Source organism: Humulus lupulus, chromosome X, assembly GCF_963169125.1.
Source record: "Humulus lupulus chromosome X, drHumLupu1.1, whole genome shotgun sequence".
Lineage (NCBI taxonomy): Eukaryota > Viridiplantae > Streptophyta > Magnoliopsida > Rosales > Cannabaceae > Humulus > Humulus lupulus.
The window spans coordinates 193,061,383-193,085,566 of NC_084802.1; the positions used below are offsets into that span (position 1 = coordinate 193,061,383).

At 38.3% G+C, this 24,184-nt stretch overlaps 1 protein-coding gene across 1 annotated transcript; it reads right to left on the minus strand.

Moving 5' to 3' along the window:
* Nucleotides 1-10,848: 10,848 nt before the first annotated feature.
* LOC133804302 (uncharacterized) lies at nucleotides 10,849-15,589 on the minus strand. The gene is made up of 6 exons (XM_062242464.1): nucleotides 15,014-15,589; nucleotides 14,782-14,925; nucleotides 14,364-14,425; nucleotides 12,214-14,277; nucleotides 12,007-12,103; nucleotides 10,849-11,676 (listed from the first exon to the last, which is right to left on the minus strand). Exons 2-6 carry the CDS (start codon nucleotides 14,894-14,896, stop codon nucleotides 10,970-10,972), a joined length of 3,045 nt encoding a protein of 1,014 aa, XP_062098448.1. The 5' UTR covers nucleotides 14,897-14,925; nucleotides 15,014-15,589; the 3' UTR covers nucleotides 10,849-10,969.
* Nucleotides 15,590-24,184: the final 8,595 nt, after the last annotated feature.

Sequence of the window (24,184 nt, forward strand, 5' to 3'; positions counted from 1 at the left end):
AAATTAGGGGAAATTGCTGGGAAATTGAGGGGGATTTATGAGGCTTAGCTCAAGACTTACTCAGGGGAAACAAATCAAAGCTAAGGTAAGGATTAAACCCTATGTTTTCTGAAGTTTAACCTTGAGTTTTCAGCTGAGTATTGAGGTGCTTGTACCATTGATGTTTAGGGTGGAATTTGAGCTGGAAAGCTTTGGGAACTAGCTGGGTTTTGAACAAAGAAAGGATCCAACTGAAGAGGTAAGCTTTAATTCATGAATTAGTGGTTTGAGTTTGGGTTTTTAACTGGTTAGTTTGAGTGTTTATGTTCTTGAAGTTTCAGGAATCAAGTGTGTGATTTCTATGAGTTTTAGGTTGAATTTTCTATTGAATTGTGTGGCTTAAGTTGGTCTATGAGTTTTGGTAATGTTGGGTGATGAAGTAGGGAGCTTAGGGGTGGTTTTGGCTGAGGTTTTGAGCTTTGAAATGATGGGTTTTCTGGGCTCGAAGGGAAGGGCCGCGACTCTGTTCTAGAGCGCTGCGGCCCTAGGTTGAAAATGAGCCAAGGAGGCTCGCCCAGGGGTGAGCGTCGTGGCGCCCATGCAAGGGCCGCGACGCGTGTCTTTGCCCATAGTGGTCCTTGGTTCTGTTTGAGGCTAGGGCCGCGACTAAGCTTCAAGGGTCGCAGCCCTTAGCTGTGCGCTTGAACTTTTGAGGATTTTAGGCATGGGAATGTGGTCTAGAATGCTCGGGATCAATTTCACCACCGTGCTTGGTGGAATTTGGATTCCCGGAAGGTAGTTTTATAACCGGAAACCCTAACTTGAGTATTAATGAGGCCCTATACTTTGGTTGTGACTAGGTGATAAAGGCTTAGGCTCGGGAACGGATCGTGCTTGAGGGGCGTTGCTCGTAATTCCAAAACCATAAAGAACTAAAGGTAAGAAAACTGCACCTGGTTGAATATATGTGACGGGACTAAGGGTTCCCTATCGTGAACGCTTGAAAAGATGGTATTATGCCATGCAAGCAATTTAGTGAACCAATTGCCTAAGGGTGCCAAGGGTTACACTAGCGCACAGGGCGCGGCTCGGCCACTGGTAGCCGAGGACAGCTTAATATGCACCGAGCTCGGTTTAAGTGGGCCGGAGTCAGTGGGATAAACAGAGGGTGCCGCCTAAGTTGTCGGCCCTGATTATTATGTGATATGAATGTTATAAGTGTTTGGTTGTATTTTTACCTCTGATTATATGCTGAGTGTTATTGGTGTGGATTATTTGATGAGAGTTCATGCTTAGTGAATTTTACTGTTTGATATTATCGATTGTGTTGCATTTCATGTTTTCTTGCTAGGCCTTGGATCATGGGTGCTACGTGGTGTAGGTAAAGGCAATGGCAAGTTGGATCAGCCTTGATTGGAGAACTCAACGAGTGGAATGTACATGGCCAGCTGCTCGGCCGCCACGGTTGAGGTTTAGGCAGGGACGCGAGACCCATAAATTGTCTATTTTGCCTTAGTATGGCTTGCCATTGCTTATGTACTTTTGGAAGTCAGTAAATCAACTTTTAACTCTATTTTTTTGGGATCCCATGTGTATAACAGTTTAATTATATAAAATGAGTCTTTTAAGACCAAAACCCTTTTTAACCCTAACTCTTACATGTTTAGTGACATGTTTTCAAATTATTGACTTGATTAGTAAGTCTTGCACCTTTAAATGTACACAGTGTAGCGGTCCTGGCTATTCAGGGTGTTACACGTATATATGTATATATGCATATATATGAGAATATTTTGATCTTATATCATGATCTACTTGGTGTTAATTGCAATAACAAAATGATTAGAAAATAAAATCCTAGTCAAGACAAAACATGAGTACTCATTCTATTTCATTATTCTTTTTATAAGGGTTGATTTTTATATCAAATAGAAGTTTTACTGTACGAAATATGCAATGGTTTTTTTGTCAAAACAATCACAGTATTAATTAGTATAATTATTACATATTGGAACACGTTTGTTTAATAAGTTTTCTAATTCTTAAAAGGCTTATTTCGATATAATAGTTGTTGAAATAAGAATTATTTCACCTGGTTATGATAAATATCAAATAGATAATTTTTTTCTTCTTCAATAATTTCTTTAATTATTAATAGGTTGCTTCGGGGAGGTGCTTGGGCGTTAGCAGCCTGTCTGGCTAATTCTTCGTTGCGTTTTTTTACCTCTGCCAACTGTTTTCACAGTTGGCAATTTTCAAGTTCCACAATTGGAACCTATCTTTCAGGATTGTAATACATATCCTCGTCAGGCCTGGGGCCAGGTGGCCCCTGAGAGTTGGACGAATCACTCTTTTCTTCAGGATCTGGATCCACCATGGGTTGCTTTCTAGGCTGTCGGAGGTAATCTTTAGCATGAGGAGTCCGCTCCTTAGGTATCTGGGGCAATGTTCACTCACCAGTACTGGGGTTACTTGCAGCGGCCATTAATGATTCATGAGACTTTCTGATTAAAAAGGCTCACGTCTTGTTTAATAGCTCTCAATGAAAGCACCAAACTGTTGACGCCGTTTTTCATCAACTTAGAAATGAAGAACAATTAAACAAAAATACCAGAGGAAACAAACAATATGGACACGATTTTTTACGTGGATCAGCAGTTAAAATCTGCCTAGTCCATGAGTCTGTGGTATTCACTTGTTGAAATTCTCTTAAAACTTTCTGGAAGCAATTATGCAGAGTCTTCCCCAATACAAATTTCTCCGTCCTTACAAATGAATTGTTCCACTCTATTTATAGAGTGGTTCACCGAATATCTTCCCATATATTTTGGGGAGTTATTATACAAATAAATTAAATAAATGCAATTAAATGCATATAGTTACTACGTACGCGTATATATCCCATGATATTTGGGATTTAATAACAGATTACATCTGATCCCTTAAACATAGGGATTTTACAACAATAAACATCTTCACATACAACTTACGAGCTTGGACACTAGGCTCACATGCCTTCGAGACCGTTCACCCATTGCGAGCTCGAAACCTCGGTTCGCCTATGTTCTCAACAAGTAATGTTGTCGAAATCATCCTCTCCGACCTCACAACGCTTGAGCTCGAACTGTCTTGTCTGATGGTAGGAGATTTATACAAGTGTTGAACTATTGTTATTGTGACTTCGAGCCTGACTTATAACCTCGGAACTCCTCCGAGACCACGTAGTTTCTGAGCTCACCAATTCCGATCTCATTTACTGCTTAGCGAGACTGTCCTTGACTTTCTCATTAATGTTGATGACGAATTTGCTCATCTCGAGCTTACACCTTACGAGGTGAGTTTCGAGATCAAAATCTCCATTCTCGAAATCTGGGTGTAACAACTTCATTGTTTTATATATGTTATAGATTATAGATATGCTTATAAAGAAATAAACTCCAAGTTCACCATTTCCCTTTTCAACTTTTAATGCATAACTTAAGTACCTTTATTTCATAATGTTATATTAGAGAAATGGTAAAGAGCATCTTAGGGTGTTCAACACCTTATATCACTATTGATGCAAGTTAATATTGGGTCCCACATATTTCAATTAAATTAATAGGACCTGATATACTAAATCGCACCAATAATGACATGCCACGTCATAAGGTGTTGGACACCTTAGAGTGCCTTATAACTAGGGGTGATGTAACGCCCCAACTCCAGGGACTGTTACGGTGTGCCTTGTAAACAGTGCTAAACTCGCTAATCGAGTCATTTGGCCAAAATTGTGTAACTAAGTATGATTAGCGGTTTAGGGATTAAAACTTTGGATAAGATGTAACGTTTCATTAGAACGTTTAATATATATGTTGGGATCCCAAAATTATAATTTCAGAGTCTACTACAAGAAAATATTTACAACAGGCCGTTCTATGCGGCAAAACATGGTTTAACCCTAGTTCCTTCTCAACCTCGGCCGTGGCAGACGAGCAGCTACATATGTACACGTCATCACCTAAGCTCTCCAACTCAAGGATGGTCCAGCTTTCTTTTGCCTTTACTTGCACCACATAGCACCCGGGAGCCGAAGCCCAGCAAGCAAACACAATATAACATGATATAATATCAACAGTGGTTGTATTACTTAATCAGGACCAACAGTCCAAACAAATAGGTGACTATCACGAAAAGTCACAAATATGGGAACAACACCCTTTAGCCATGTGATGATAGGATCACCAAGGCTTAACAAATGAGTGAGCATCTCACTAGCTTCAACAGGATAGGTGCATGGTGATTAGTCACCAACATAACCTTCCATCCCGACTCTAGAGTCGTAACTGTGGAACAACGTTCCCTAGCCATGTGACAGACAGTCACCGGGGCCCTATGCTCTGGCTCTCAGTAACTAGTCTCAGACTAACCAAGCGCTTATAAGTTCATCGACTTTAGGGTCGGTCCAGCATTAATGCCATAGAGCCATTCAATTCTGATATCGATTAGATCTAATCTTCATTCGGCCCTGTGTCCTCGACGCTTATGCCGTTTCTGACCCTCAGGTCAGTGAAACACGACCAGTGCTAAACCCGTTGTGAGCTTAACTAATAAGTCACAGCCTCACAGACGGATCTGACACCATTGCCGATTCTGACTAATAAGTCAGTGCCATACACAAGTAAGCCATGCCACCAAACATATATCACATGTCCAATATCCATAAACAAGGTATTCAGCATGCTTACTTAACATGTATTAGTACAATTAGGACCATGCACAAACACAGAGGCTCAAGCTCTGAACGATATCATACTCAGTACACAAAGCATGTCCTAATCACATGTTTCTCGTGCATCACATGCATTATATTTAACAATCCAACATGCATCAATAATAGCCATGCATGTCACATTTAATAATCAACCAACATGCATCATGAATAACCATGCATGTCACATATACACAGGGTGCAGTTTTCTTACCTCAGATTCGAGCTAGAATGATTAGAAGAACGACCCTTGAGAACGATCAACTTTTAGTCCTTTAGCGGTCACCTAGTCATAACCAAATACGGGACACCATTAATAAAAATGATCAACATAGGTTCCCAAACCAATATCTATCCTCCGGGACATCAATCCACACTTAACCGGGTAGTAGGATCGACCCGAGGCCTAAAGCTAGCATCCCTAAGTCAAAAACCCATTTCTGGCCAAAAATGCCCTTATGGGCCGCGACCCTCCCTATCCATGCCGTGGTTCACCCTCAGACAGAGGCGCATCTCCCCCAGAAGGCAACGCAAGCCGCAGCTCACCATAGCCATGCCACGACCCTTTATACAAAACAGCAAGAACCTGTTTTCTTCCCCTGCGTTTTTCCTCGAAACCAAACTTCCAAACCAGTCCCAAACCTCATTCAAACACTCACTCCAACCCCCAAACATCATCTATATCAAACCCTCATCAAAACCCAAGGTAAACATCAATCAAAACTTCCATCAATCCCCACTTTCCACAAAGAATTCACAAGTTGAAAACTAAAGCCTAAAACAGAGTATACCATAAAATTAATGGCTGGAACTTACCTCAAGCTTGCTTTAGGCGCCCCTTACTGAATGAACCAAAGTCCTAAGTCCTCAAGCCTTGCTCTCCTAGCTTGTCCCTTCAAATTGGCTTCAAAATTCCAAAGAGAGAAAGAAGGAAAATGGTACACGGGTGAGGGAGAGAGATAGGGATGATGAGGCTCTGTTTTTGTCCTGTATTTTCTACAGCCTTGAGTCATATAAATCTTAGGGGTGAAAAGACCATTTTTCCCCTAGGTCAAATAAAGGTTTCTAAAGTCTCCCGAGGGTAAAACCGCCCTTTCCCGCTTATCACGTTAATTATAATTAACGCTCTCCAATTCCCGCTATTCTTAATGTTGACTGTCTTTTTAGCCAACGACGTGAGAACGTCAAATACGACGAACCTTCAAGAGAATGTAAACGACAACAGACGGTATAAACAAGAAAAGTAAATAACACACAAGAGATTTTTATAGTGGTTCAGCCCCGATTGTCGGTAATAGCCTAATCCACTTAGAGTTGTGATTTATAGATCTATACTCAAGATCAGATGGACTGAGCCAACTGAGTTTCTTCAGTACAGATTGTGAAAATACAAGAGTTCTCTCAAATATCAGCACTTTCTCTCTCTAGAATACACAGACCCAATTTTCTCTCTCTAGAAAGAAGAAGCAGAAAGAAGCCCCTCTCTAATCCCATAAGCCCTCTATTTATAGGCCTGGGATACTCAACTGATATCCCCTTTAGATAGGGATATTTTATTATTCATCTTATATTTATATTACAAGAAATATTTAAAATACAACTAATTCCTCAATTTGAGTGAGGAATGAGAGATTCCCGGGTGCCTAGACCAATTCTTGCTAGAGTCGCTCTGGGGACTTTGACATAGTCTCACATGCATGTTGATTACTCCTTCAAGCTTTCCTTGGATCAAGGTGATACAAACTTGGCTCTCCTTGGACCAAGGTGGTCCGAGGCAACACCCTTGCTTCTCACCTCGGACAAGTCCGAGCATACCTTCTCCAATCAAGGTCCGATCGGACCTTGTGGCCTTTTCCTCGGACCAAGGTGGTCCGAGGCATCCTCCTCTTGCCTTCTCCTTGGACCAAGGTGGTCCAAGGCATCCTCCTTGACATCTCTCCTTGGACAAGCCTGAGGCACTCCCCTTTAGCATCTCCCAACTATGTCCGATCGGACATTGTGTAGGCTCTCCTTGGCAAAATCTAAGTCTCCATTCTTGGCTTGCATGGGACTCCTCCTCCTTATCTACTTACCTTGGACACGTTCGAGCCAACACTTAGGAAACCTTGGGAGGCTTACCTCAAACACACCCTTGGGGTCTCCTAGGACCACTTTCTCCTTGGGGTCTCCTAAGACCACTCTCTTGGGGTCTCCTAGGACCACATCCTCCTTGGGGTCTCCTAGGACCACTCCCCTTTGTTCTCCTAGAATGCATTCTCCTTAGCCTTCTAGGATGCATTCTCCTATTTTTTGGGTATAACACTCAATATTCTCAAATGCTAATAAATCATATCCCATTACCCTTTGATTCCCGGTAATGTTCTAATCATCGAAATGACCCCGAGACTCACCCCGAGCCCCGGACTTAAACCCTTTATGACTAGATCGAGCACTTGCATTCCATGATCGTCTCATGCCGCCTAGCTCGAACTAATCCACCTTGAAGTGTGGCTATATTAATTAATCACAAACATCCACCCAAAATACACAATTATGCCCATAGCGGCAAAATTACCAAAATACCCATATCATTATAAATACACCCATATGCATGCATTTATCATCATATAATAATATAATTCACATAAACATGCATATAATCATTAAATAGCATCATAATTCAATTATGGCCCTCCCGACCTCCTAATCAAGGTCCTAAACCCTATTAGGAAATTCGGGGCATTATAGGTGAGCATCTAAACCGACAAACCATGACGACCGACCGCACCGCACCACACTACACCGCAAACTGTGGTGTCAAAAGTGTAATGGTTCAGTATGGTTTGTATCTTAGCTAAACCGTGCGGTGCGGTGCGGTGTGCGGTTTGGCGGTGAGAAATTTTGGTTTGCACCGCACCGCACCGTATACTTACAAATATGAAGTTGTATCCCTTGATTAGGTGAAGTGAATCAAGAGGGTTTCTTCCATGATGGTAGTTTAGTGGAGTGAAAAGAAGTTTATTATAACTTGTGATGTTTTGAACTTAAGTTCCATAAGGGTTTTGAAAAGAAGTTCATGGGAGACTTGTATTTTTTTTTTATGTTGTTTTGAACTTAATTGATAACTTGTGATGTTGTTTAGAACTTATTAAGGATTTGTTTTAAATTAAGGATTTAGTATTTTTTTTAATTTTAAATTTTGTTATGACATATTTTTTAACACACTTACACTGTGGAAAACCACCCAAACGATACCGCAAAAAATGGTTTGGTTTGGTCGGTTTGGTGCAACCAAATCACATCGCATGGTGTGTTCTAGCTACTACACCGCACTTGTGGCATGATGTATTAAAAAGTGTTCAAACCGCCCAAACCACACCGTGCACACCCCTACTTATAACAATGCTCTATTAATATATATTGAGAATATGAGGCTTTATGCTTTCTAATACTCATAATTAAAACAATATGCCAAGTTTGATAATTATAGGCAAAATATGCCTTTCATTACAAAATGGGCAAAATTGCCCTTCTAATTCAAAGTTCCATTTCTCTCTCCCAAACTATCTTCTTCATCTTTTCTCTCACTCTCTCTCCTTTCTCTTTCTCTCTACCCACGACAACACACAACACACCACACCACCCATAAAAAAAACTTCATAGATGCCATTAACAACATTGGCACGTTCTCGATCCATAGAACCACCCATCCCCTATCCATGTTTTTTTTAAAGGGTTTTCTTCTTGTTTTTAATGAATCAAAGCTTAAACTCAAGAAAATATTCTCTTAAGACAATAATTCATGAATTTCAAACACTTATGTATAAGATCTTTTTGGTTTTGTTTGCATTTTTTTTTTCCAAATCTGAAACTCTGAAAATTGCAGATCTTCGATCAAAATTGATGCTTAATGATGGTCTAGCGATGGTGCCATGAAGTTTTTAGGCAAAGAATGATGCTTTAATGACGATGCCATGAAAACGTGATTTTTAGGCAAAAAAAATGATGCTTAACGATGTTTTAATGATGGTGCCAATAAAATTTGATTTTTATGCAAAAAATGATGTTAAATCAATGCAAAATAATACTTTTGCAAAGAAATTTGATAAGAACTTTGGTGAGACATAACTTTTCACTCAGATGTAAGTTTAAGGTTATTTTTTTTAGTTTTGGTATTTTTTTTTTATATTTACATGTTTAGAATGTGTAGAATCTTAAATTTGGAGTGTACCAAAAAAAAAAAAAAAAATTCCGAGATCTATCTTCATGAGACCATAATGAAGATTATACTTAAATAATCAAAATTTTGGGTTCAACATATTGTAAACGTGTAGATCTAAACAAAAAAAATTCAAAAAAAAAAAAAAAATCCCTCTAACTGACATTATAGTGAAAAATTATGCCTCACCATATTTCTTATAAAATTTCATCGCAGATCATCGCAAAACCAACGTTTTGCATCGTTTTTGCCTTAAAAATCAAGTTTCCATTGGACTCTTGCTAGACCAGCATAGATTAACCATCGTTTTTTGAAAAAAAAAAAAGTTTTCATGGCACCATCATTAAAGCATTGTTACAATCATATTTTGTTTGTTGCATAAAATAAAGTTTTCAATACACCATCGTTAAGCATCGATTTTAATCAAAAATCTGTAATTTTTCAAAACTCTAAATCTAGAAGAAAAAAAAACTAAAAATTCTTATACATAAATGTTCCGAAATTCATGAATTAGTGTTTTAAGCGAATATTTATGTGGGTTTAGGTTTTGGATTATATTTTGAATTATTAAAACATAAAGAAAAAAAAAAACTTGATGGGTGCATTAATGGTGTTGAGGTGTGGGTTTAGATGAGAAGTATATATAAAAAATTGATGAAATGAGCGTTTAAAGAGAGATTTATGGTCTGGAAAAGCTGGCAGCTGCGTGTGAATTCTTTCAAGGCAATGGGTGTCCTATGGTAATTTTGTTTTAGTGAGAGAGAAGAAGAGACGAGAGTGCAAATAATAAAAATTGTGTGAGCGGCAAATTTGACAAAAATTGATTGGAAGACATGCAACTCCGACCCAAAATAATATACAAATTAAAATACCAAAAAAGTATCTAGCTTTGAATAGATTGCTTGTCAATGTTGCATTTCGAAACACGATTATCTTTTTTTAATTATTTTTTTAATACTCTGATTGTTTGGGTGTGGAAAAAGGAAAAGTAAAGCCAAGCCAAGCCTATGAATGCCAAAATTTTGAGAAAGTATACACCAATCCCCATAATATGAACACGTACCCTTTAATTCTCCCCCTTTAAAATAACCAAATAAAAGATACGTAGAAGTAACGTGCAGTCCAGATTTAATTAGTTGCAAAATTGTAAATATTGTTCATAATTTTAATAAAAATTAATTTATTTTTTTAAATATATATAATAAAATAAATTATAATTGTATAATATACATAAATATTTATATCAATAATTTCTACATATATGACATATAAACACAATATTATTATATATATGTTTACATGACTACATAACATATATATATAAAATACAATAATATTTAAAACAAAATTAATAATAGAAAAAAATAAGAAAAGAAAAAGTCATAACGTAGGCAGTAGTACACATGCATAAATTATTTTTAGTTTCTAATGTATCTGACAATATCCTTTGGTGAATTTGATGAAGAAAAAGTGCTACACTCACTTGATACAAAATAAACTATCACACAAATTTATAAAATAAAAAAATAATATGGATGTCTTTATTATTTGTAAATAAATATGATTTAATTATTTAGATTATTATAAAATATCTTAAAAATATCTTATTTTGATTTATTTATTTATTTTCGTTTAAGTTTATATTTGTTCTAGTTTTTGAATTTGGCAGTGACAACAAAAGAAAGATTATATATTATATGTTGTATATAATATTAAGTTTTTGTTTAATTAAATTTCATTTAAGTTATAAAATATATAATTTTACTATTTTTAAATAATTATTATTGTAAAATATCTCAAAATATTTTATTTTAATTAATTTATTTAATTTTAAGTCATATTTACAATCTACAGTTAAATATTTTAACGGAAAAAACAAAAAAAAACGATTAAAACCAATCATTTTCTTTATCTACACATATATATAGAAGAGATATATATGAATGTGAGAATAAAAATGTTGCATTCAAGCTGTTTTTACAAAAATTCGATAGGTAACAAAATAAACCAAATTATTGATACTTAATTTATAGTTTTATTTATCAATAACTAAGAACACTCATATTGTGTAAGAGAAGATCACCTGTGATATCGTCTAAGACCCCATTGAGCAAATATTTCTCAACATCTCTTACAACCTCGTCAACTTCAACGAATGCAAACATGCCTTCATTCCAACCCAAATCCCACATGCAATTCACGTACGGATCTTTGTTAAACACATCGCTTTCCAACATCCTAGGCAGATACTCATCCACTTCGCAATCATCTACTCCGTTCCTACCGTAGGATCTCAATTTCTCAAAGTCCTTACTCAATTGTTTGACTAGCCAATCAAAGGTTGTTATCTTCACCAAACTTATGGATACAGTCACACAAGGATGAAGTGCCACCTCTTGCTTTCTCCCTTTTCTTCTCATCAGCTCATAGCCACAGTCTAATATGAGCTTTCTGTCTTCGTTATAAATATTGTCTTGGTAATCATGGCCGCCGCCGCCGCCGCTATTAATATCACTATTATCAAGAGCTTCAATGGGGATATCGAGCTTGAACAGAGCCTCTGCTGTGTTAAGGAACAGTTGACTCTTAATGAGTATCTGCTTAAGCTGGTTCTCACTCTCGCTCAGCGGCTCCATTAATAGTTTATTACTTGGTGGTTCCATTATAGTTTTGACTATTTTCTCCTGCTTCAATTCTGGTTTTTCCACTGAGATGTCCCTGGTTTTTTCTTTATTATCTGTATCTGCTCCTGCAAAAATGATGACAAAGGTAAGCGGCAGCATACATAAATAACAATGTAAACATGAAACGAAAATATTGAGAAAAAAGATATTCATAATATTCGAAATCGACCTAAACAAACGACAAAGATCAAGGAAACGACAGACTGTATTGTATAACAATTCAACTTTGGGAAAAAGGCGTTGCTCAAGAGTCAGTATAACTGCACAATTTATGCACCAATTTATTTTTAAAACAACATTTTACGAACAGAAGGATCATAAGAAAGTACAACAAAACATATGCAGGAGGAGGGCAAAGGAGTTATAATCTTGGAAGTTAAGAAGATTGTACTTACCAGTAAGTTCATTTGGAACATTGCCTCCACATTTATGCTCTTGATCTTCACCAAAAGGTGTTTGATCTTCTTCAGTAATCGGTATCACGTTTTGATCCTGCATCACAACCAATAATATATCATTATGTAACTTTAATGTTTGGTAGATTGAAGAACAAAAACATAGCTAGAATTCAATTAGCCATAATTGGTAAAAATGAAACTTACGCTGTCATTTGATGGAAGTTCTTCTGGCTCATGCAAGCTTTTGTAGTCATCTTCCTTTGAAGTATTGAGAGGGTATGTGTTCTCAACTTCTTCTTTGAGCAAATTTGGGGTCAAATCATTCAGTTGATTGTTCACGGTTGATCTATTAGACTTGATGATGCGTGGTTCTGCTTCTTCTGGTCTAATGTCTCTAATTTTTTCAACCTTTCTAGATTTGACTTCTTTTAAAATTGAACTCTGATGTCTTGGTGGCCTGGTCAGGTTGTTCAAACTCCCACTTCTTCTACCAAGTACTTCATTATTATGCCCTCTAGCAACTTTTGCTCTCTGTAGGATTGGCACATGAACAGCTTTGTCATCCATAACTGGTGGAATGCGAGGCTTTTCTTTTCTTGATTCAGGTTCTTGTAGTTTTGGAGACGAATTCTGGTCTGGGTTTCGATTGTTCCAACCCTTAACGACATTCGATTCAGCCGAACTTCTTTCTATCACCACTTCGTCTGCATTAGTACTTTTTTTCAAACTTTTCTTATTCAGCTTTTCTTGGTTCGACTGTGGCTGCTTCTGTTGCAAATTTGTTCCATCACGGACAGGTTTCGATATCTTGGCCATAACTTCAATACCAGTACTACCCTTTTGTTTTCTTGTCTGCAAAACTTGTTTTCCATTATGTTCCCTCTCTTCTGATGCTAATTTTCTAGGCACAAATGGCTGCTGCAATTCTAACTTGTTCTGTGACTTCTTTTGACTGCTTGAGAACTGTTTTTTATTATCCATTCGGCCTGTGTTCTGTTTGTGTTGAACTACCACATTTTGCTGCTCATCTTTTCTTGCCATGGCCTTTTCTGATCTTGTCATTGCTTTGCTCCCTTTTGAATTTTCCCATGGCGGTTTTTCATCTTCCATAACAACCTCAAAATTGATAGGAGAAGGAACCTTTTTCTCTTTGTTCACCACAACTGAAGGGCTATTATGACCAACGGTAGTCTTGTTAACTTCTACCACTTTTTGTTTTTTGGGGTGTAGAAGATTCTCAGGGCCATTAGTCTTGTGTCCAACAATCTTAGGAGTCTCCTCTTCCTGTGTCACTCTTCGAAATGACTGATCTCTCTCGTCTTTTGGTTTGGAACTGTAGTTTTTCTGTGCTGCAGAAGTTGAATTCTCAGTTTCAGGGAGCTTATCTAATCCCATAAGCTTAGCGATTACACTCGGAATCCTTGCCTTTTCTGATTTAGAATCAGCTGAGATCAGGTGATTCTTTCGCTCTGATGATGTGGAAAGTCTTCTGGCATTAGAGCTATAGCTGATTGATCGATTGTGATGGTGAGAACTTGATCTTGAGGCAGGCACCAGCTGGTTTTCATGGTTGAAGTTACTATGTTGTGTTGAGTTAGTCAGAGCTGGTAGACTCTGCTTATGGCCAGTTCTTCCAAACTCTTGGATATTTTTCCTTGAGGGCTTGTCAAAGGAGAATCTAGGAAGGTCTAGTTTCCACTCCTCCGCTATATTCACATTACTTTCGTCTTCGTCTTCCTCACCTTCCTCGAGCAATTTGATTCGATTTTTCTTCTTCTTTTGTGTGCTAACCATGAACTCAGAAGCTTCCTGCAAGTTGACAAGCATCTTCAGTGAGTTCTCCAAATCTATGGCGCCTTTGAGTAGTTCCTTCCCAATTTCAATAGAGTAACTATCAAAGTTAAGGCCATTGGAGCAGGCTTTAAGGATTTGGTTCAACTTCATTGCCCCTTTTGATATCTCCTCAATTTGGACAGAAGAAAAGGCAGGTAATTGGCTAGTTGAAGGTCGATGCCTATCAACATTGCTCATGGAGCTTCTTCCCATATGTTGTAGAAATCCAAGCATTGAACTTCTAGTGGATGAATCTGTTCTTCCAAGTTTTCCAGCATTTTCGATTGCGAATCTCAAAGCCATAGAAAGATCTCCTAATTGCTCTGAGCCTTGGCCTCTTCCATAAGAGACCAACTGTTTTGCTGATTCTCCGCCCAAGGATGATCTACTGCCTCCACTAGACTTTAATCGAGTATTTCCAGCTCTGGAACCAATCTACACAAAATAATTAACATTTTTAAGCCAAGTAAAAATTTCATTTCATTTGTTGAAATTCAACTAATTGATAAATAAGTGCTTACCATTTCGTTTGTTCTTACATCTTTGGATCCTCTATAGTTTTGCTTGGCATAAGAATAGGCATCTGTAATGATTGACCAATCAACATATAATTAACTGTACCATTTACATATTGAAGCTTTACTTAATACAAATTCTCTTTTTCTGTCTCACTGACCTTCTCTATTATCTTTTCAATTTTTCCCCATTTAAATGCATACTTGATGATGTTAGTAAGTCAGTATTAAATTACTCTAAACAAATTCCATATCCTTAATATAGCAATAAATACTCAAAGAACATAATGTTAATTTATTGCATGCACTAAACAATAATATTCCAAATGAATCATGATTAAAAAAAAAAAAACTCTTTACAACATAAAAAATAAACTTGTACAATGCAGTGTGAATACTATACTTAACTAATATAACTACTTACCTATAATAGCCATTGAATTGGAACGGTTTGAGGTCTGTGATGAAGTAGACATTCGCTCCTTTCGGAGACGAAGATCATCCAAAAGTTTCTGAGCAAAATCTGACCTCTTCGCCATAATCGCTCCCGTCTGATCAGCTACACCACCTTCAATATGGGCACATTTATGTTTTGTCAGTCGGCATTTTTCTCAGTACAGATAAAAATAAAAAATAAAAATAAAAGAGATGAATACTCTGTTTTCTTTTGCTGGTAGAGGGATTCTTTCAGAGTTGGGTGAGGTGGTAAGTCCATTCCAAAGTAATAAATGGTGTAAAATTCTTCATTTATTTATTTAATTTAAATTGTGACTAGTTTGACGTGAACGTTAGCTCTCTTCTATCTGACATCTGAGGTTGCTGACTTTTTTTGTAATCTAAGCAATAGCAACGATTTCAATGGCCTTCTCTTCCAAGCTTCCTTCTCTTTCTTTATTTTCTTTTTCATTCATCTGCTTCTCTTCATTTTTCTTTGCTTTTAACCTTTTTCTTTTTTTCAAGGAACGATTTCTGATGGTTTATAAATTATAATGATGCATTATGCTTTCTTTTGATATTAGTATGCTATATTATATTAGATTAAATACATTTTTCTTTTTTTGGATTTGAGTGCATAATCATGACAGGTGAATATACTGTTATTGGTATGTTTTCTTTTGATAATTAGTTCATATATTATATTTTGGAGAAAAAAAAACTATTTTGGGGATTTGGGTGCGTAATACTGACAATTGCATATCTTATTTCCTTTTATTTTAATTTTGGATTTTGAGTTGGGTATTGGTAAAGTGTCTTTCAAGTTGTTGGTAGTAATGAAGAAAAGCATCACTTATAATGCGGACATTCTCTCCAATGGTGCTAAACAAAAAGCAATATTGCTAGGCTACTAACTTCTCTCCCTTCTTTCCTACGAGGGAATAGGATAATAAGAAGAAAAAAACAAAATATTTATTAAAATAATTAGTCAACCAGGAAATTAAGATTATATGTACGACCAACCAAGAGACCTCATTGTTATTTTATGTATTTTCATATGACCCATTAAGACTTAATATGTACTTTGAGATTCGTTGTGACACGTGAATGTGGAGCAAAAAATGAGCCTTTGAGACAATAGAATGGTCGTAATTATTGTTAGATTATGGGATGTGGTATACAAAAATAATAATAATAATAATATAATCAGTTAGTATGCGGGAGTTTATTAGTAAAATAATTCGATTTTCCAATACAATATTGTGTTGATGTGCTAACAATACAATATTGAAACTATACCAAACTATATAATTACATTAATCAAAGGATAAATGATTGGTTTAGTTCGAATTTTGATTCAAGTGGACAAAGCGAACCCATTTCACATTCTCATCAACCACCTTCATGTGCTAACCAAAGGAAATGGTTTATATATAGGAAAATTATTGGATAATGATTGTTTTTAATCGCTGTCTATAAATATTTTTAGTATTTTTTTTATATGGATAAGTTATAAATTTTTTTTACATGGTGGTCTATAGTGTAGTTATATGAGATTTCCACAAATTTTCAAGAAATTCTCGATATTTAGGAAGTGAAAATCAAGAATCAAATAAGTGCTTAAATCTAGATTTCAGAATTCTAAATTATTCGGAATTTCTTGAAAGTTTGCGGGAGATCCCTTTCAACTATATTATATACCGTCATGTAAAAAAGTTAGAGTTTGAGCTTATCCATGTACCAAAAATACTAAAAATTCATATAAGTAGCGATTAAAAAGGGATGTAAATAGAATGCGTCTGCCCAACCTTGCTTTGAAATTTTATATTTTTTTTCTTTGCCCTTTTTTTTTTACATGAAGTCTAAACTAGACATTTCTCTCTCTCTCTCTCTCTCTCAATATATATATATATATATATATATATTATAGGGAATTCTCCTATAGTAGCTTCACTTTAAGCTCTACCGGTGGGGCTCTCAGTGTTCTCGATCAGTGAACAATCTTCGGCGCAATTTTTTTTATGACCGTGTATATTGTAGCTATTTAGAACATCCTGCAAATTTTCAGAAAATTCCGAATAGTTTACATTACCGAAAACCAAGTTCAAACATGTTGTTGCACGCGTGACTAATTTTTTTTATGCGCGTGGAAAACAACATGTTTGAACCTAGTTTTCGGTACTGTAAACTATTCAGAATTTTATGAAAATTTGCAGGATGCTCTAAATAGCTACAATATACACGGTCATAAAAAATCGTGCCGAAAACTGTTCACGGGTCGAGAAACACTGAAAGCCCCACCGGTAGAGCTTAAAGTGAAGCCCCTATAGAAGAATTGTCATATATATATATAGAATTACTAAAGTAGAAGTAAAAAAAAGTTTAGGTACATTAATATCATATATAATTTATTTATTTTCAAATAATTATCTATAGTTATATTATATCTCTTTGTAGTTGTTGGTGCTAGTTTTCGTTAACTAAGAAATGGAGGGAAAGTTTGTAGAAAACATGAATAGAAAAATAATGGGGTTTTTACGTGGTTCAACTGTTAATGAGACCTAGTCCACGAGTCAATTGTATTGCTGGAGGCTTAACGGAATCACAAGCTTTTTAGGTTTACAACTTAGGCAGAGGATAGTCTTGCTCCAAGGTAGCAATGGTGGATCAAAAAATAGGATTTTTTTTTTACAAATGACCCCTCCATACCCTATTTATAGGCAGGAAAGTTGGATTAGTACAAAGAATTAAGTAATATGCTTAATGCTAATTCTCCGATTAGGTGGGAGTCACACATGAGATGCATGACACTTTTCCTTGTGCTGGAAGCTCTATGCTTGATTTGATGTGGCTGGCTAGGATACTTTGGCCTCACAAATTTCATTTTTGTGGAAAGGAAGTGGTCCTCATGTGTATGGGAAATGCAAAGGGGATAGATAGGTTGTAGTGCCACCAATTGGTTGACACTGTACAGAGGAAGGTGGTGAGCTACCATGTCAGAGGTAGGTGGGCACGTAGACTTGTTTGAAGTTGTAACGCCCTACTACCCAGGAACCATTACGGTGTGCATTTTATACAGTGCTAAACTCACTAATTGAGTCATTTGACCATAATCGTGTAACTAAGTATGATTAGCAGTTTAGGGTTAAATTTTTTGGTTAAGACACAACGTTTCACTAAAACGTTTACTATATACATTGGGATCCAAAAAATATAATTTAAAAGTTAATTACAACAAAATATCTACAACCACCCGACCTAAGCGACAAAATATAGTTTAACCCTAGTTCCTCTTTAAACCCTCGGTTGTGGCGGTCGAGTAGCCGCATATGTACATATCGTCACCTAAGCTCTCCAACTCAAGGATGGTTCAACTTTCTTTTGCCTTTACTTGCACCACATAACACCCGTGAGCGAGGCTCAACAAGAAAACTCAATATGCTCATGAACAGTAATAACATTTTACTATATCATAATTTGCATGCTTAGCAATTATTGCCCTATTCATGCATGCAAATAAGTCCACATAATGATGGTGGATCCTGCCCTCCTGTATGGATGACTATCAAATCAAACCTAATCAGATGAGTGATTAACACTTTGAGGTTCTGATAACCATGCTGGGGCTTATAGCCCTAATCGGATAAGTGATTTAACACTTTGAGATTCTGATAATCATTCAGGGGCGTGTAGCCCTAATCAGATGAGTGACTGATGAGTAAGTCACTAACTTAAACTAGATGAGAGAATGATGAGTGATTCACTAACTTAAACTAGATGAGTGACTGATTAGTAAGTCACTAACTTAAACCATATGAGTGATTAATACTTGAGATTCTGATAATCAGACTAGGGCTTGAAGCCCATAGCCATGTGACGATGCAATCACCTGGGCCTTTTGGCCCTAACTCTAAGTGACTAGCCATTAGACTAGACAAGCGCATTTAATTTTCATCGAACTTGAGGTCGGTCAAGTATTAATGTTCATGATGAATCATTCAATGCTTATGTCGATTAGATCTAATCTTTTCGGCTTGCGTTAAACACGCTAAAACCATTCTTGACTCTTAAGCCAATATCATACGACCAGTGCTCAGTAATACTACCGAACTTGACTAGTAAGTCACAACTTCACAGTTAATACCAACACCATTGCCGATACTGACTAATGAGTCAGTGCCATTCACAAGTAAGCAATGCAACCAGGCATATATCATATGTCAAATATCCAAATGTGGGGCATTCAACATGCTTACTTAACAGACACTATCATCATTATGATCATGCACAATTACAGAGACTCAAGCTCTGATCAATCTCACTGTTGACCCTGATTTTGGCCAATTGACACGGAGTCAAATATGCTTGATGTGGACAAACATGTTGGAAAGAATATGATGACGAAATAATAAGGAACACAAAAGTTTATAGTGGTTCGGCCCCAGAATCTGGTAATAACCTACGTCCACTTGAATTGTTATTGATATAGGATTCAAAGAAGTGATCAAAGAACTAGGGTTCAATGAGTTTCACTAACCTCTGAAGAACAAGAAAATATATCATATAGAATCACTCTAGTCTCAAATAATTCGAAGGCCAAAAGTCCCTTCCTTGAGCTATCTTTCTCTATTTATAGGCTCAATGGGGATTACATTAATTTGTTACAGATATTCTTTCCTAAATAATCGGATACTCAGGAAATCATGGGAGTCAATTTCGGGATTGACTAAGATCTTTATAAAAGTATCATGAGGCACGCGGAACCTGCGACCATACTGGTCGCAGGTAAGCCTCGATTGCCTTCTGCTTTTAATATCTCTTCTGGTCGATACCCTAGCAGATTTCCGCAAAGTGTCAGCCGCGTGTCCGGGAATCACTTGCCACGTCATACGTGCCTGTTTTTTGGATAACATTTTCCCCCCAAGTTTATTTATTACGAGCAGTAAATAAACTTTTGAAGAAACGACCCTTCGGTTACCCCACCATACCTGTCAGAACCCTTCGTGTGTTCTTGGAAAAAGCAACCTACCCTTGTCTAATCATGGCTTTTCGCTTCCCAAGTAACGTTTCGACGACTATCACTCTTCCCCATACTTCGAAAAAGGGGAAGCTGATGATTACTTCCTTTTAATGCTTTCGGACAAAAAGATATATATAGCTTCTTCAGAGTTTCCCTTTCCTTTTTATGCAAGCCATCACTCTTTAAAGAAACCCTAACACCAGAGCTCCTGTTTCCCTCTGAATACCGTCCATCGGCGTTCCAAGATTCAGTCCGTGAGCCCTTTTACACCCGAAAAGTTTCTCAAATTTCCACGATCTTCGTCCTGGTAAGTTTCTGGATTCTTACGCTTTATATTTTTGCCGTGCATGCTTTTGTAGATCGATTGTTGGGTGTTCATTCATTTCTGGGTTGAGATGCATGTTGTGTGATATTTCTCTGTTACTAAGGAGTTACGAGTTAGTTTGATAGTTAAGATCGTGGCCTTAGGACGTAAAACCGAAGTGAAAATTCGATTTTTATGCTAGCTGAAAAACTAGGTTTTTCCCGCCCTAAGAGGAGTTGAAAAAGCTTTTTCAAAAAAACTTTTTGCTTTCACTTTTGATCTGTTTCTCAAACTGTTCGTGTGAAAAAAATTAGTTTTTTGTTAGAATGCTGCTGTATAAAAGCTTAACTTTTATACTCGACCAGCGTTATTCTAAAAAAAGTTTAAAAAATTCTTCATCCTCACCTCCCCATTCTTCTGTTTGCAGACTTTAATGCCAGATTTGTGGGGAGGTGAACGGCCCATCGACGACGATCTTCTGGCCCAGCTGCTCGAAGGCGAAGAACAAATGATCGACCGAGTTCACGAGATTCCATTTTCACGATCTTCTCCTAGACCTCGTCCATCACCACCTCAAATGGCCCGCTCTAAGTCCTTAGGCAAGAAAAGACCTGACTCCGAAAATAGTCCAAACTCTCCTGCCCAGCCTGATTCACAGGCTAGGGTTCCCTCGACCAGTGGTCGAGAAAATGTCGCCCCAGACCCTCGTATCCAAGTCAGGGCCCGCCCTTGGCATCAAAACCTTCCTGATGTCGAGTGGCATCTCTCCCCCACCAGCCAAGTGACTCCTCGGATGCTTGCCAATTATTGCAGGAAGTATCCTCTTACATGAGTCAACCTCACAATCCCGGCTGCTGACCAAAGAGCTAATCTTCCTAGGGGTGCCTATAGCGCTTGGTCCAGGTATCACATAGAGGCGGGGGCTATCCTCCCTCTACATACTTTATATCAGGGGGTGGCCAACTATTTTGGTGTCGCCCCTTTTCAAATTACTCCAAATGGATATAGAATGCTGGCCGCACTCTATATCCTGTATAAACTTAAAAAATGGCCAGAACCTACCCTTCACGAGGTCAACTTCCTCTTCGACCTTAAGTCTAACCCTCAACAATACGGGACGGGCTTCTTCCATCTCTGTCACCAGGAAACTAGCCGAACTTTCCTGAGTGACACTACCCATATTTCCAACGTGGGGCAGTACAGTAGGGAGTACTTCCTCACGCCGGACATGACCACGAACAACCTGGCCTTCGCTCGCGGAGGTAAATGCTTTTTTCATTGGTCGCTATTTTTCTTTAACAAATTTTCCTGAACCTTTCTGAAGTATACTATGCCTTTCAGGACCATGGTTACGTCCGAACCCAACACCAGACATGGTGTTGAGGTCCAACGCACTGGCCAGGATGGCAGACGCAGAAAAAAGCGTCAAGTCCCTGGTCACTGATGAAAATCTGAGGCTATCTAGCCTCCTGGCTCCTCGCCATGAAACAAGAGGACCTGTGGTAGCAGATGCCACAGCCGAGGGGGATCCCGAGCAGCAACCCCCTGCGTCTCCTCCCCGAAGGAGGCCAACGGGGGTTACGATCAGGGAACCCACTGGTGTCCCTTCAGCAGAGAGGCCTTCTGCGCCCCAAGGCAAGGGGAAACAAAAGGAAACAGAGTCTGTCATAGACTTGGATGAATCCTCAGATGAAAACGGTACTGTTATTTTGCTTTTAAATAGCTTGCCAATTCCCTGTCACTTGTTTGACGGGGACGACAATTTTACGTATACTCCAAATCTAGGGTCAGACTTCTTTGTGCCAGATAGTGAGTGTATGACTAATAGAGTCAGTAGTATAGGGACCAGTAGTTGTAGCTCAGGTATTAAACTTTGTGACCTCTTTTCTGTTTTACCAAGATTTTTCATCTACCTTTATCTTATCATTTGCATATTTTTCTTTGTACGCAGAGATGGCCACTCCCAACGTTTTCGATTTGTACCAGGCTGAAGAGGAGGTAGAAGTCCCCCTAGTTCGACGAAAGACATCTAGGAGGCATAATGGCGAATCAAGCCAAGGACCTCCGGCCAAGAAGGGTCGAACAAAAGATCCTTCCAAGGATGCGCCAACTGGGCAAGCTTCTGCTCAGCCTCCTGCTGCTGCTGAGAAGGAAGCTGCTCCTGCTGCCAACCCTCCGCCTGCGGCCCAAAGGGAGCACACTCTGCGGGCAGAACTTCCCGGGGAAAAGCTCTCAAACCGCTCCTTGTGATCAGCTAAGGATCGCCTTGCTCATATCTTGAAGCATGACCGTTGCAGGGAGGCAATGGCTGAAGCTGAGGGCATGGGGGTTGACCATATCCTCAACATGGCTCTTAACGAAGTGGCCAGCGTAAGTATTTTTTCTCTTGAAATCTACTTCTCTTTATTGAAGTGTAGTCTAACTTTTATTTCCATGACTACAGGCCATGCTGACAGTAACTGCCGCTCGCACCCGTGCCTTTGCCACCATCGATCAGGCTCGGGTCAAGGCCGTCGAGGAGTTCCAGTTGAAAGCCACTGAGGAGCTTCAGGCTGCTGAGGCCAGGTGTAATGCCCCAAATTTCCTAATAAGGTTTAAGGACCTTGATTAGGAGGCCGGGAGGGCCATAATTACTTTATTGTATTATTAAATGATAATATGCATGTTTAGGTGTATTAATTATGCATGTGAACCCATTTCTGGGTAATTGGGTGATTTTCATATTTTGGCCATTTCGGGCATTCTTGGCATATATGTGAAATGGGCGTGGTGCTTTGTTATTATTTGGTTATGCCAGGGTTACCCAGCACAAGATGATCCTATGAGGTAAGCTAGTGGGAAAGTCACAACGGGATTTAAGCTTGACTTGGAGTAAGTCAAGGGGTATTTAGGGCATTACCGGGTTATTGGGTAATGAGAATAAATATTTGGTGATAAATTGGGAGTTAGTAAGATCAGGGGGAAATTCTGGAAGTTTTGACTATAATATCCCCGGGGGTGTTTTCGGGACCCCGAGCACTAGGTTTTATTGGAAGCTACTTAAGCTTAAAGTAACCTTTTTAAGAAAAAGAACATTTTGTACGTTCTCTCTCTCAAAAAGTTCCCTTTTCGTCTCTCGATCGCATTTTCGAAGGTAACTTGAGTTCTAGGACTCGGATTCAAGCGAGGATCGAGGCATAGCGATCCTAGGAAAGATTAGAAGCTTATTAGCCGGAGGATTTAGTTGGAAACAACTCAATCGGAGGTAATTTAAGTTTTAAGTTTTTAAAAGTTTTTAAGCTTGAATTGGATTTTGTGTTTCGATGTGTTTTTGGGTGATTTGAGACTTGGGTTTTATGGGTTTTGGATCATGGGGATGTTTGGGAACTTTGATTTTGGGATTTGGTGATGTTTGGATAGGTCTTTGGAAGGTTTTAAAAGTGGAAAACGAAGAAAAAATGGCTGGTTCGAGGTTGGGCCGCGACCCTGTTCTTGTGTGCCGCGGCCTTAGCTTGAAGAAGGTGGAGGAGGCTCTGCCAGGGGGGCGGGCCACGGCATGGTCCATGTAGGGCCGCGGCCCTTAAGGGAAAAAAAAAATACTAAATGGTGGTTTTTGTGATGGGAACTTAACTCTAAGGGCCTAGGATCGATCCTACTACCTAGTTGAGTGGGATTCGACGTCCCGGAGGCTTGGGTTGGGTTTGGAAGTATTTAATTACTCATTTTGATGAGGTTTTATATTATGGTTGTGACTAGGTCATCACTAGAGGCTTGGAATCGGGATCGTTCTTGTGGCTCGTTTGTTGGTAACCTGTGCTTGGACCAAAGGTAAGAAAACTGCACCCTGTGTATATGAGACATGCATGGCTATTACTGGTGTATGTCGGTTGATTATTATGCATGACATGCATGGCTATTATGATGCATGTTGGTTGATTATTGAGTATGACATGCGGGGTTATTGTTGATGCATGTTGGCTGATTATTATGTATGACATGCATGGCTATACTTGATGCATGTTGGTTGACTATGAAACGTGACATGCATGGCTGTTATTGGTGCATGTTGGATTGCTGGATATATTGCAT

Coding starts and splice junctions, on each gene's coding strand:
- LOC133804302 (XM_062242464.1), bottom strand. CDS start 14,896: ATGGCGAAGAGGTCAGATTTTGCTCAGAAACTTTTGGATGATCTTCGT. Junction 14,278..14,363: donor ATGTAAGAACAAACGAAATG/GTAAGCACTTAT, acceptor TATTTTGTGTAG/ATTGGTTCCAGAGCTGGAAA. Junction 11,677..12,006: donor TGTTCCAAATGAACTTACTG/GTAAGTACAATC, acceptor TCATTTTTGCAG/GAGCAGATACAGATAATAAA.